The 14,677-nt window shown below is 38.5% G+C and overlaps 1 protein-coding gene across 1 annotated transcript; it reads right to left on the bottom strand.

Annotated features, from left to right (window-relative positions):
* Positions 1–210: 210 nt before the first annotated feature.
* Positions 211–10,511, bottom strand: hhatlb (hedgehog acyltransferase like, b). The gene is made up of 11 exons (XM_041814699.1): positions 10,406–10,511; positions 8,519–8,586; positions 8,328–8,441; positions 4,815–5,009; positions 4,508–4,717; positions 1,364–1,535; positions 1,129–1,273; positions 1,012–1,047; positions 736–937; positions 525–666; positions 211–443 (listed from the first exon to the last, which is right to left on the bottom strand). Exons 1-11 carry the CDS (start codon positions 10,509–10,511, stop codon positions 211–213), a joined length of 1,623 nt encoding a protein of 540 aa, XP_041670633.1.
* Between the last annotated feature and the right edge of the window lie 4,166 nt (positions 10,512–14,677).

Below are 14,677 nucleotides of genomic sequence, written 5' to 3'. Positions count from 1 at the left end.
CTATACACATGTGTAGTATTTGCTATTATTTTAAGCACAAGTCTTTGATTTAATTCTGTTCCTTCTCTCTGGTATAAACTCAGTAAAATTATGTTAAATGTATTTACAATTTCTGCTGTTTTAACATGTTAGTTGTTCATATTTCAGGTTAGAAAATATTGACTAGTTATAACACTGTTGGCTGTTTATATCCTTCATTTCATTAAATATCTACTCGGCCTTTTCCTTGCTGGGGTCTACGGCAGGTTGAGTGGTGGTGGCAGGTGTAGTTGGGGTTGCAGGTGTGGCTGCAGCACCGGTTGGGGGTGTGGTGGCGGTTGGAGGAGCAGGAGGAGGAAGAGGATCAGGGTCATCGATGAGTGCCTGCCTCCTCTCTCTCTCCTTGATCACTTGAATCAGGCAGTAGGTGACAAACATAACGATGATGGTGGTGAAAGGGAAGCCTGGAAAGATAAAAAAAAAAGCATGTGTTAATGTTTGTTTAAAAGTGTAAACTCCTATTAAAATAAAAGCGGCAAAATCACCTTTTAGGAGCAGACGTTTGGCAACCAACTTGGCAAAATCCAAACTGTTCAGCGCCAGGATGTTGTACAACACGATGCACCAGAAGTTGAATGTATTAAAAACAGCTCTGATACGGCGGGACATTGCTTCTGACATTGCCATCTGAAATAAAACATTAGAATTATACAGCAAGAACTCACTAAAATATAAAGACAAAGTCCTGTTACAAACCTCAAAAGACGCGAAAGGCTCCATGGAGAAGAACTTGGCGGCCCACAGCTCAAAGTTGAGGCCGAAACAGTTGAAGAAAGCCCAGATGAGCACCACCTCACAGGGTCCCAGCCACAGGATTGTGACACCAAAGGTGCACAGTGTTGCCACCAGCTCCTCCACCACATTGTCATGTTTTCCACCCAGGTAGTTGTACACGTACCTGCAGAAAATACACAGCATAAGCATCCAAGACTGCCCCAAAAGATTATTCACTCATGTTTCAGAAATACTCACTTGCACAGCCACTCGTTGATTCCTCTGTCGAAATGGCTAAAAAGAAAAAAGAAAAAAACAAAGATTGAGTTTTCAATATTTGGAATGGTGTGATTAAGCTGTGCAAACACAACTCACGTTTCAGCGAACACGTAGAGCAGAGTGATGCATTTTGGGGGCTGCGGAGGGTCCAGATGGTCCAGTCTGGACACTGTATTGATGACTCCAAACATGACGGCTGCTTTCACCCAGTCATACACCAGGTTAAAGTAAGCCAGACCCACTAGAATCAAAGCAATCATGTCATTTTAGAGAACTGTAACCAGGAGGTGGGTTGGTGATCAAAACAACAGCTGTGTGAAGGTTTGCGGACCTAGAGCCCAGTCTGAGACATGTTTGAGCAGCTTCATGTCGGTGGGGATGGTGAGGATGTACAGGAAGTGGAAGAGGACGTCCACAACAAAGATGACTCCCAGGTAAGTCAGGCCCTGCAGGTTGATGTTCCACATCTCCCGCTCTTTCCTGGTCAGGTCCGACTTGTTGGCCTGCAGGGGGCGGCAGAGGCAAAGTCATGGAATCAGACACAGCTGAAGGAGAGTAATATGAAATATGACTTAAATCCAGAGTTAATACAATCACTATCATTTATACTAACATTTATAGAGCTTTACAGTCAACATTATTCCATTATATTATTGTTTATATAGTTCCTATTTTATTCTTTAAGCCACAGATTTAAATTGTTCCTCTTCTGTTTAATGCCTTGTTTTGTTCCTTCATTATTATGTTTTTTTGTTTTATAAAACACTTAAAACAGGGTTTGTTGAGTACACTACAAAGCAAATGTTATTATTATCATTATTCTTCTTATTCTTCTTAGTCTTATTCTTATTCTTATATAAAAATAAGCTCCATTATGGTTTCTAGGATGTGAAAAATTTAGCTGTTTGATAATTTCTTGATCCATGACAGCCATTAATCATTCGGTGTGATAACACTTTGCCTAAATGATACAAAGGTTATGTTCAGATGTTCCTCTAAGCTTATTATTCATTACGGAATGGCATAAAGCTCGTATGAGGAACTTTCAGTTTGTGGTGGTAACTTTGTGGACAAAGCCATCACCCTCATTGCCTTTTTGTTTTTTTTTTTTGTTTTTTTTTTAAATCATTAATCTTTTAACTGTTGTTTAAATCGGTAGTCAAAAATCTTACCATGGGAATTGTCTAAAATAACAGGCTTTTCCTCAGGCGTCCAATCAATCACTTCATCTGATACCTACCCTCCAGCAGCAGCTTCAGGAATTTAAAATAATCAGCCTATCACTGGCATCAAGCCAAAACCTCATATCTCCATTTTTTTTCTTCTTTTTTTTTTTTTTTTAACACCATGAAGCAGTGCTGTTGGTCATCTTCACATCTGTCAGCAGGGTTTACAAATTTTACACCAGTGAATGGTGTCACAAAGATGGTGACCATTTCCATTTAGTGTTTGAATTAGTTAACTGAAAAAACTGTGTTTTTTACATTCCTTGAAAAGTGATTTTGGAGATAGGAGGTAATAGCGAGACACTAGTGCTACATAGCAACAGCCAGTCAATACGCTGATGCTCTTGTTTGCTTTTGTAGCAAAGCATTCAACTTTTGACCCTACATACACTTCCCTTTAGGCAGAGAGCAAGTTTGTGTTCTGATTTTTTGCTAGTTTAGCATCAGTGGCAAGAGCATGGTATGCAATGAATCATTTAGAGGTTGTTTCCACTGAGCAGTTGGGTTCAGTTTGGTACGGCATGGTACGCTTTTATTTGCTTTTCCGTTATCAAGAGTTGGAAAGGGTCACAAATAACTGACCCACACAGTGTTACTTTTCTGGCACACTTCTGTAGGGTGGGCCTAGCTTACCTACCATCCCAAAAGAGTGGAGTTGTAACACAATAGAGAGTTTGCACTGATGTGACTTTCAGGACGTGGCACAAGAAAACGTGTGGCTGCTCTATGAGAAGTGAGATAAAAAGTCGAAATCAGAATTTCGACTTTATATCTCACAATTATGATATGATTTTCTTTTTTGTTTTTTTTTTTCAAGAATTGCCCGACTTTCACATTTCTGCTTTTGTATTTGGTGGAAATGGGCCTCCATAGGAGTGGGTGCAAATGGGAGAAAAAATGGGGTTTGCTGACATTTATGTGGACCTGATTTCAAGTACATGAAGCAGACCCTGAAGACTCACATCAGCATGGTTTATCAGTGCCGGATGTGAAACTGAATAAATGACACTGCTTTGTAATTACAAAGCTTTAGGTAAGTTCTTTCTCCATACTTCAGTGATTAATTTGCTTATTTTTACTTTAGGTAATCTATAAAAATATTACTATGTTGTTGTCAAATCTGTTTGACAACTGTCCAGGATGTACTCTGAAAAAAGACTGATGTACCCCAACTGTCTCACTTGATTTAGTTTGATTTTAACCCCAGTTAAATCTTCATTTAATTTTAATGTGTCAAATTCACGTGGTACAGCTCTTAACTTTTCTATTATGTTTTATAAACTATTACAGTGTCTGACGTTTTCACTTCCTCAAGTGTTCGTGGAAATAACTTCAGTATTTACCCAAATAGAAATCTGGTTAATTGGCTACTTTATTTAATCTGATCAAATATACCTCAGCTGGGGGTCTATACTGACCCCAGTGGCATTAAGATGTAGCTGTTGAAATAATGCCACTTTCAGCTGAAATAAGTCATTTCCTGCTTACTCCCAACTGACTTCTGTCACCAGTATGAACCTGCTGACGATCAAGGATGGAACTGCAAAGACTTGTGCTGCCTGTGACGCCACATGCATACCTCTACAGTCCACCCATCAAGTGTCTGTGGAAACACAAGCCCACCAAACCATACTCAATAAAACTGGACCACCTGGTGGAAACGCAGCTTTAGTGCTCCGTAAATGGCCAGCAACCTGGTACTGTAGGCAAACAACACAGACAGGGCAAGGGCTATGGACCACAAAAAATGATTGGTGTCTTCACCCTCCTCCATATTAAGATTGTTCTCTATAATGAAGGCATTAAACACTCAGTGCATGTTTTCCTGGCTGCTGTTTGTTGATTTAATACATTTGGTGACAGAGGCTCACATTTTCAATTAATGTTCTTATTTCTATTTTTTGCTTATTTATTTAATGAATATGATAATTAGCCTATTGTTGATTTATTAGCCTCAGTGTTGGTATCTGGTTAGATCTCTATGAGCTTTATTTAAAGCTCACATGTTATGCAAAATACACTTTTTCAGGTTTAACCAGAAAAAATATGTGCCCCTAGCCAGTCCACAATCCCCCCCAAGAAACAGACCCCCTGCAACCATATCCACATACAAAGCCTGAGACCATGACACTCAAACAGGTATTTCCTCATCTGAAAGCCTGTGGACTCACTGCTCATTACCATCCAAGGCACTAAATTAACTATCAACGTCCAACTTAGACTAAGGATTTGAGCTTTATTGAACTTACTTGAACATAAAACTTGTCGAAAGTCATGATGGGCCCAAAATAGAAGAAGGGGAGGTAGAAGTTGTATTTGAGAAGCTCTAGGATGTTGTAGTTTCCATCCTTCCTCTCACAATTCTCCAGGGCAAAGCTCATACAGCGCATGATAGTGAAGCCACAACCTCCATAGAAGAGAACATGACGCAGCTCAAAGTCCCCCTCCACAAAACCTTCCTACAAGGATCAGGAACAGGGGAATTAAAACAATAAAAAGTCTGAAATTTGAGTACTTCAAAGGAAAATATTCCTGTAAAGTAGCTTCTTTTTTTACCTGCCAGGACACAAAAGGTTCACACTTGAATGTAGCGAGAGTGAAAAGACCTGTGACGAAGCAAAGCCAGCGTATTTTCACTAAGGAGATGCTGTAGAGCAGGATACAGTGAGACAGCATGAGGGTGACGTAGGTCCAGCCCATACTGGTCCATACTGCCAGCAGTCCATACACCATGTACACCAGTGACCTATACTGTGGGAGAGAAAATAAATATTACCACACAGAAATGTATCACAGGAACAACGTGGTCATGATGTACTGGAATTAAACAGAGTATATTTCCTTTAAAGATATTTTTGGGCCTTTTTATGACTTTATGAATAGAATAGTAGAGAGAGAGAAAATACTGGAGGGAGGCAGGATATGCAGTAAATGTTGAGGGTCAGATTTGAACTGCAAGGACTGCTAGGTCTATCGCCTCAACACAAGCGGCACACCACTTGATGCACGTTAAATACATCTGTGATACTTTTATTTGAGTATGTCAATGTTGAAGCTCTTGTAAGCAGTTTTAGCTGTGAAGTGAAAGTCATATAAATGCCTCTATTGAGCTTCTGAATCAATCAAGAATTATTTCTATTTAAACAAAAATTTGTGCTTGTCACCACCGCTGCTGATAAAGGTAACTACAGCATGCTTCTGAAAGAGCCTCTTCAATTTAAAAAAAATGTTTTAAGAAAGCAAAACTTAACCAAAGTACAGGACAAGAACAGCATAGAGATAAGAGGTACTGCTTCGTCCACAGGGGGGCGCCAAAGCATCTTTAAAGAGTATCTTTAAACAACCTCTTACGATAGGAAAATATTGTTTGAATTTTTTAGGCTGGAGGTAAGAAAATTTTCCTGTAGGCAAAACAAAGAATGTAGAATGACATAGTACATTTTTTAGCTATTACATTTGTGGAATAGCTTTTTTTTTTTTTTAAGATTTATTTCTGGGTGTTTTATGCCTTTATTAACAGGGGAGGACAGTGGATAGAATCAGAAATAGGAATGAGAGAGCAGGGGAAATATGCAAGACAGGAGCCATGTTATTAAATATTGTTAAATTATATCAAAAACACAGGGACTATACACTTTTGTTTTGTAAAAAAACATCAAAAGTTAACCTAAAAACCTTATCAAATGTGCATTAACAGAGGTAATTTGTAGATAAGGTTGTTTTGGTACCACATGCCTTAAATAACATACTATCCATTCTTTTTATATTTAAAAGGACAGAAAAGTACCAAAATTACCAAAGAGAAACTGCAATGGAAGTAACATTTTAAACCCAAAGCTCCATATAAATCTGAGTCCTTGGGGGTGCAGGTGGCATAGCAGTTTAAGGCGTGCACCATGTAAGCGGTGGGCCCGGGTTCAGACCTGGCCTGAGGCACTTTCTCTCCCCAGCTCTCTCATCCCTGTTTCCGAGTCTATCCACTGTCCTCCTCTATCAATAAAGGCATGAAAAGAAAATTTTAAGAATTAAAAAAAAAAATCTGAGTCCTTGACAATATTCCCAGCAATACTTTTCTGTTGTTTGGTGGAAAGACCAGTGACAACCCATCTTAACAGAATGACACATTTGGTACATTTGATCACTAACGCTTATCATGATAATTAAAACATGAATGGTGTGGCGGCAAAAACATGACAGTTACAACTATCAAAATGAAGATCTTCTCTGGCTCTGAAAACGGTTCAAAATATTTGTTGTGCTTCACTTAAAAATATAAAAATATACACTACTCATGTTTGGGCCAAAAACTGAGGCTGCATTAAGGTGTGTAATGGCGAATAAGCCTGCCTGAGGGCACCATCGGGCAGGAGGGACTGACACAACCCCTGCTCTGGATGTCCTTGCAGCGGCATGGGAAAATAATCTGTTGAAAAAATAAAGTCTACACCTTTAGGGCGGAGTAAGGGACGGATTTGGTGAGCAAGCACGGCCTAAGGTACCATCCAGGTGTGTAGTTGGGTTGCCACAAGTCCCTGGTCCTGCTATGGATGCCCCTAGGGTTTAAAAACACTGATGGCCACTGGGTGTGTCACCAGGGATGAAAAGAGATGCTGTTGAGCTTGACCTATGCTGCCGAGCAACACACGTGTGTCGACATGTGCCAAGCTTGACTCTGGCCACCCCCTTCCTCTCTCCAGCCCCATGTTGTGGTCCTGTGATGAATCCTTAGCACCCTACATGCCTAAACTTTTGCACATGACTGTACATAAAAGAGAAATGGGAATTTTAAACATTAATGTATAAATTTTAGTGCAAACAAAAATGCAACATTGTAGCTTTAAATAAAGAGCACTAACAGCTCACATAAAGTAAAAAATATGCTGAAAGCGAACTGCGAACTGACCATAAAACTGCTGAACCTTAACATGTGGAGCAGACTTGTTAACCAAACTAACTGACACATGCGTTTAGCGCTTATGTAAAGCTGCAGCTCTATTTCTCTCTTCTGTTCTTCTAAAGCCGTCCCTCTGTCTGAATCTCCCTCAGTCTTTCTCTCTCCACCTGGTCCCATTCATCATCTACTGTTTGGCTAACGATATAAAAAGCTGCTGTGCAATGTTGTAAAAATAAATACTGACAAACAGGATTTCAAATGTCACCCCAACAGAGAGAGAATTAAACCTTATTGTTTCTTTGCTGTGAGCCGTTTACTCAGATCATTAAACCTGAGTCATTAAAGACCCTGTTAAGTAAAAATAAATCTGTATTTAGGTTTTGCTGTATGACAGGTCGGTGTTTTATGAACCCCTAGATCAAATTTCAAATAAAACATTTTCAAGTTGATCAAATTCAGCTTCAAAATTATGAAAAATGAGGCTGTAGAATCTGCCCAAGGGTGGTGTGGGTGTGTCTGTTGAATGAGCAGAAGCCACGCCCACTCAGGAGAAAAGCAATCCCCTCAAATTTAAAAAATGCTGCAATTTGAATGGAGGAAAGCACCCTCACCATTAGCTCGACCCTTGACCTTACGTTGGCCTTATGAACAAAGCGCAACAGCCTGGCTCTGTGCCATAGAAGAGACGAAGTCCATTTTCTGGCTCAAATCGCTGTTATGATGCTTTCAATGATTCATCGGCCACTGTGGCTGATAGATTTGGTAAATTTACCTCACAGTGAACAAAAACACAGCATTTAACTGGCTTTTAACTTTCAATAAAGGCAGTGATATCAGCTAACAGACTGTACTGAGATGAACTGCTCTGTGATTTTATATTGTAGTGTTAGAGAGGCAGGGTCTTCCCCAGCATGGGCTCATGACATCACAAGCCCACATATTTGCTCCGCCCAAATCAAACCAAGCCAGCAAAGAGGTGAAAAACTCCCTTACAGTCTAAACCCAAAATTCAGTCACATGTAGATCTCAGTGTTTTCACATTTTTACAGCAACCATATTCCAACATATCTAGTGCGTTAAGGCAAAAATTTGGCGTTTCATTTTACAGGGTCTTTAACATCTGCTATGACACTCCTGTTTCCATTAGTTAATCAGTGAACTAATCAGAGAATCACCTGTGGAGCCAGCATGGTGCAGATCTTAGCAAACAGTACATGACCAGAGAGGGCGAACACGATGTGCTCTCTGAAGGTAGAGAACCACATCATCCACTCGAAATCAGCTGTATCCTGAAGAAAACAGAAGAAACATTATAAAGAGAAACAAATCAACATAAAAGTTCAGTAAAAGATTAGTGTTTTCTCACCATCTTCCTTCCAAAGTAGTACCATCCTGGCTTCACGCTGGTTTTAAATGTCTTCCTGTTTGCACTTGCTGAGAATGAGATGAAGAGAAATACAAAGATGATGTAAAAGTGCAACACTGCAAGAGAACGAGGACATTTCCACAAGCATCTGCCGTTTTTATATTTCTTCCTCTAAATCAAATCTTTCTTGTCCTTGAATACAGATGTGAAACTTTTGTTATAGCTCAGTGTGCAGAGCCAGCACAGGACCTATTTTTTTCCTATGCTCAGTGATATTAATACTGACACCTGATCTGCTCAGTGAGGTCTGCATAGCTCCAACTCCTCACCCTCACACAGCGACACTGCCCCTATATGTGAGCTGCATATTGTGTTGATGTCTGTGACCACAGCCATGTATGAGGCTCACATGTAGGCCTCTTTTTAAGGTAGATTTTCATTACATCACCTGTCTTTTAAAGAACAACTGGTCATCACTCTGGGATTATTTCTCTTTTACACTTTTTTTATGTATGGTATTTGACTCATTGATGCAAGTATATCAGCATGTAGGGCATTTAAAAATATTCAGCAATTAATTAATCATTGCTTGAATACAGTTTTATCAAGCAATGACAAATTTGTTAAGCAAGTGCTTAATAAATTTATTGGACCCAAAGTAAGGTTATGCCACAGCTGCCTTGAATTAACAGCATTGGTAATTTCCAAAATCATTTTTTATGCTTCTGCAATGGTTAATACACCAATATGTAGAATATGTAGAAATTAGTTTTAGTGGTTGAATGCTTGATTAATTTCTGACTTCTCAGAGAAGCCCAGTGAGCCGGCTCAAATTTGGGTATAAAAAGGTGAATTCAGTTTGAAATTCCTCATTCCTGTTCAAAATGGTAAAACATGGAGAGCTCACTGAAAATGAAAGAGTCCGCATTTAAAGCACTTCATGATGCTGGACGGCCTCTGAGACAAATATGACAGGTGGTCTAATAAATTTGTTAAGCACTGTATATGTATATATGTATATTTTTCTGGGGTTTTTTTGTAAATCAGTAAATTTGAAAATTTATGGATAACAATAATAATTATATTTTAGCATTAAAAATATCATTTTGGTTAAAGAGCTTCTACATATTGGTGTATTAGCCATTGCAGAAACATAAAAAATGATTTTGGTAATTACCAATGCTGTTAATTTAGGGCAGCTGTGACATAAACCTTACTTTGGGTGGTGGTCTAATAAATTTGTTAAGCACTGTGTGTGTATATATATATATATATATATATATATTAAAGTGTGTCGACTCAAATCTTTTTATATCATACTGAAACATGGCAGCTCGTTTTGTATGGTATCATATCAAGATAAATCTACTCATTATTTTGAAACATATCAGCTCACGTCATATCAAAACATATTATATCTTACTGGATTATGAATGTCCCTGTAATTCTCAAACCCCTACCCCTGAGGACTTCATGTTATAAAATGAGTCAATTTCTTTTTCATTTTTAAGTCCCTGTATTTTTTTCTTGGCCTTGTTGATGAGCAAACATTCCATTAACAGAAGTACTAGTAAATATTTGTCTGGACTATTGAAGGCTGCAGAGGTAAACATATGGACAGAGAAAATACTTAAAGTGGGATTAGTTGTAGATTTTGGTCTCTTGATGGCATTTATAGACAGAAAAAATGCAAATAAAAAAATGTACTTTGGTTGATTGTTTTAAGAAGTTTTGATTTTGCACTTTGATTTGTGTACACGACAGACTAATGACAGTTAGCAAAGAATCAACTGTACACCGTAAGCGCACTGTTATCACTACTTTCACCTGTTTGCACATGTGTGTTTGTAAGAAAGAGAGCATATGTGTCTTCAATCTCATACTCACAACTGGAAACCTCAAAGATCCAGCTGGCCGCCCAGAACATGGCCAGACAGAGCACTGTGTTGTAGAAGTAGATCTCATATTTGGGTAGAGCAGCTTTGATCCCCATGGCCACACGGACAGGAAGAGCTGTAGAAGCTCCTGGGAACACAGACCACTTTACGTTGTATTTAAACAACTCAAACAGGTTTAACTTCTGACGTGACACATGTGTTAGTACAGCACCTGAGGGCTGCCTAATCTCTCCTTCACATACTAAACATAAAGTGACAGTTCAAATAGTGGTCATCTCTTAATTACCCAGATTATATCTCTCATTCTGACCCCTGGATCTCACTCAAATCTTTACAGAAGGAGGATGACACACTATCAACAGTTGTGGGCATACAACTAAAAGAGAAAGTGCTACAATTCCTCTTCAGTGTTTGTATGAGAAATATTTATTCCATCTGAGTAAAAATAGAATCTCTGCATGTCAATCAGTTTTTATTTAGGTCTCTATCACATTTCAAGTCACGTACTTCCCCCAGTGCATTATTATTAGAAAGAAAGGTAACAAAAGATTGCTATTAAGGGTTTTAAGTACTGCACTTGAGCAAATTTACATGAGGATTTTATTTTCGGGGCATTACAGTCCTACTTATTATGTTTAACAAAGAGATTTTAAGGTATTAATCTTAATCTGCAAACTGGACATGTATCATTTAGACCAGTGGTTCTCAACTGGTGGGTCGAGACCCAAAAGTTGGCCACAAAATGTGTGCCAGGAAAAAAATGTGGCTAAAAGTCTATTGTATGGATGCCTTAAAGGGACAAACATACATTTATTCTCTAGGTTTTTGTGAGACGATGGGTAAACTTCAGTTTGTCTCAAGATTTCAATTTATTAATCTCCTTTTCTCTGGGTAACAAGCAGGTTTTTCCAAATATTGATGAAATTCCTTATGAAATGACCAAATTTCCATGCTGTCTTTGGAAAATAGGATAAAGTAAAATACATGCATGCATTTTCTTATGCAATGATCTTCTCCAAGTACCAGGAACTGGTGGAGGAGTGCAGGGGCAGGGGCAGGAAGACATTCTACGTAGAATAGAAGTTGGCTTCAGAGGCTTTGCAGGACGCTCACTCTGTAAAGGCCTCAGCCGACTGGACGTCACAAGGGCAGTTAGGAAGAGGGCCATCCAATCTGCAGCTGAAGCCACAGAGAAAGCCACGAGGTGGCTGTGGATTAAGAGGGCTGATCCGTGGGTTGCTACTGGGATGCAAGTCGGGGCCTGATCACCCTCAGCTGGTCGGCCTGGGCGAGGGTGTCTGTGCAAGACCCGAAACACCCGTTTGACCCCAGGATACAACACCGATAATGCGTCCCAGTCCCAGGAGATGTTTCATACAGAGCTTTTAAAACGTGTTTGTTTTGGCCTAGCTCATTGATTGATTATGTTTTGTTCCATTTAGGGTTAAAACTGCCAAGTTCTTTAAGTTTGAGTGGTTGAAAATGTTCTAAAGTTTGGGCTGCGATTTCTCTTAAGTAGGCAGTGGTGGGTCCTGATGTCCCACTAGTTGAGAACCACTGATTTAAACTATGTTTAAACAGTAAAAGGGGCATTAGGATCTTTTACTTATGTCAAAGTAGCTTTTTCTTGAGCCTTCAAGTCTTTCAAAATAAAAGTCCCCCACTGATTATTTGATGGAGTAAGTAAGCAAAGGTAAGTAAGATAAACTGCAGAATAAACCCTGTCACATTAGCTCCAATTTTTAATGCATTATCATGTAAATATTTTTGCCACAAAGCTAATTTTATACTATATATGACTACAGCTACTATATATGACTCATATACTGTTTAGTTGAATCACTGTAAGATATTGTATTATACCCTATAAAGTGATTAATTTATTTCCTAAAAAGTCATAAATCAATCCTTATTCTTGTCAAAGTGGGAACACAATGTAGCAGGCTTATATGTACAGTATTCCTCAGTAAAAGTGGAGGGAAACCCAAATGATCTAGTAGTTCCAGTGCTGTAGTCCTGTCATGAAACATTTGTCTGTACAGAAATGTTTTAAAATTTACTTGAAAAAGATCAACAAACAATTTCACTTTTCTATGAGTGTCAGCTGGAGTTAAATGGATAATACTTTATGCCACAATCTGTTTTTATCACTTCATTTCAAAATAACATACCCATGATTAAGGCTGTGACATTTAAGAACTTGCAAATTTCAGGACAAAAGTTTTTCAATGACTTACTAGCTTTAAAATGATTGATTTTAAAAACAATTGTTTATTTCAAAGATTTCAAACAAAAATCATGCTAAAGTATTCTAATTAGAATTTCTCACAATTAAAATGCCATTTATAAAGGTGTCAAAAATCAGTTCATTTACTCAGATGGCCACACCACCTGACATTTTAAGGGTTTGAGATGCCAAAATATATAATTAATCACATTATTCAAATACACTGGAAATGTAATCAGACAGGATAGGTTCCAGAGGAAAAAAAACTTTGTCATGGATAGTTTTTTTTTTTTTTTTTTTTTTTTTTTTGGTTTTGTTTTTCAAAAGGAAATAATAGATTCAGACACAAAAATATGCACATCATGTCTTGGACTCACATACTGACATATCAGATATGGGTAAAAATCCAATATTGTACATCCCTAGTTAGTAACTCAACCTCCTCTGCAAACCAATCGAGTCTGAGTCATTAGTGCTGGCGTCCAAGTAGAGCCAGGAGTTCTAGAAATTCTAGTTCTACAAGGCTGAAAACAAAACTACTAAATGAGAGTATAGCATTAGTCAACTTGAATATGTTGTAAATCTTTAAAATTCATTAGAAAAGATTCAGTTCAAGTATCAGAAGTACAATGGCTCATCCTCTGATTGTATTACCCTCTCTTTATGGTACAGTTTATTATTTTACAGCATTAAAGGCAAGCTTGCAGCAGCCCATTAACCTTTATTAATTCGGTAAGCTAGCTTGACAAAGTCATGTTTTATTAGCATGTCGTGGATCTCTGATGAGGCTTTCTAGGCTATCTGTGAAAAAATTAAATGTTAGGCTTCTCAGAGTAATAAATTCACTTGATCTTTGAACGCTTTCATTTGTCACTGACATTATTTAGTCCACTTTAAAGACATTTTTATCTATAGTGGCCCATAAAAGTACTGCAATTTGCTTTCCTCGACGCCTTATCTGCGAAATGCACGAGAGTTTTACCTGGAGGATATCAGAGCGTTAAAGGTAGGCAACTTCAGTCATTTGGGTCACGTGCCATGCTGTTAAATGATTGTTAAAATTATCTACATGAGTTTGTTGTAAATTTGTAAGGAGCAAATGTCTCACTGATGAAGACGTGAAGACATTAACAAAGTACAGCTGCGTGCTATTTTTAACCTCACTCCTCTGCTCTTATTCATTAGTTCTTGCGCATTGTAACAGTTTATCATTTTACTTTTTAAAGCGGAAAATCATTTTAATTCGTCTTTTCCGCCTGCATGTTAGAGCACAAGTATTTTTCCCCGCTCTATATAAATCTTTGCCTTTTTCCTTCTCACAATGTCTGCCTGAGATGCCTGCTGCTGAAATGCCACTCGGTCATGCTCTCCAGTTTGTCCTCCGCAGCACCTGTTGTGATACTGACCTTGAACGAAGCAGTTGCGGACTCGAAGCAACGAAAAGCAGCTTTTTTGTCGTAGTTCAAAAGGAGATATTGAAATGTAAATCACATTCACAAATAAAAGAGTTTATAATAAAGTGAACCTATTAATCTGCTGGGCGGGTGCAGGGTGCAGGGTGGGCTGTGGGTCCCTCTGACTCCCTGTGAGGGAGCTGCCACCGGTTAAAGGTGACATGATGTATTTATACTTTGACCACTGGCACACAGGGGGGCGGAACAAGAGGGCAGAATAATCACTGTCACACAATGTCAGCCATTCATTATTAGGATACAATTATCTTTGTAATTTTAATCTCCACCCTGAGAGGCAGAACCCATTTCCTTCTTGTCACTACTTGCAAATTGTTTTCTTTGGGTTAATGTGTCTTCAATACCCAAATATGTAATAGTGTCATCTTATTTTGCTTGCATCCTTCCTGGATTTCACTTTGGGGTTTTGTTTTGTTTTTTGTTTTTTTTTAAGATTCAGAATAAAAAAGATCTCTGAACTCTACTTGTGTTGCTATTTTCCATATTCAGGGTTGCCAGATCTGTTTGGGAGGGTCTAAGCCTGTTGTTATTTTGAGCCACACTCAACAAACATCCATGCCTT

The sequence above is a fragment of the Cheilinus undulatus genome, linkage group 19 (assembly GCF_018320785.1).
Source record: "Cheilinus undulatus linkage group 19, ASM1832078v1, whole genome shotgun sequence".
Lineage (NCBI taxonomy): Eukaryota > Metazoa > Chordata > Actinopteri > Labriformes > Labridae > Cheilinus > Cheilinus undulatus.
This window is presented reverse-complemented; position numbering and strand designations above follow the sequence as displayed.

Excerpts from the sequence above, each read along its gene's own strand:
- hhatlb (XM_041814699.1), bottom strand. The coding sequence starts at position 10,511 with ATGGGGATCAAAGCTGCTCTACCCAAATATGAGATCTACTTCTACAAC. Across the intron at positions 8,587-10,405 it reads GATCTTTGAGGTTTCCAGTT|CAAGTGCAAACAGGAAGACA; the intron begins GTGAGTATGAGA and ends TCTCATTCTCAG. Across the intron at positions 1,536-4,507 it reads TCGACAAGTTTTATGTTCAA|GCCAACAAGTCGGACCTGAC; the intron begins GTAAGTTCAATA and ends CGCCCCCTGCAG.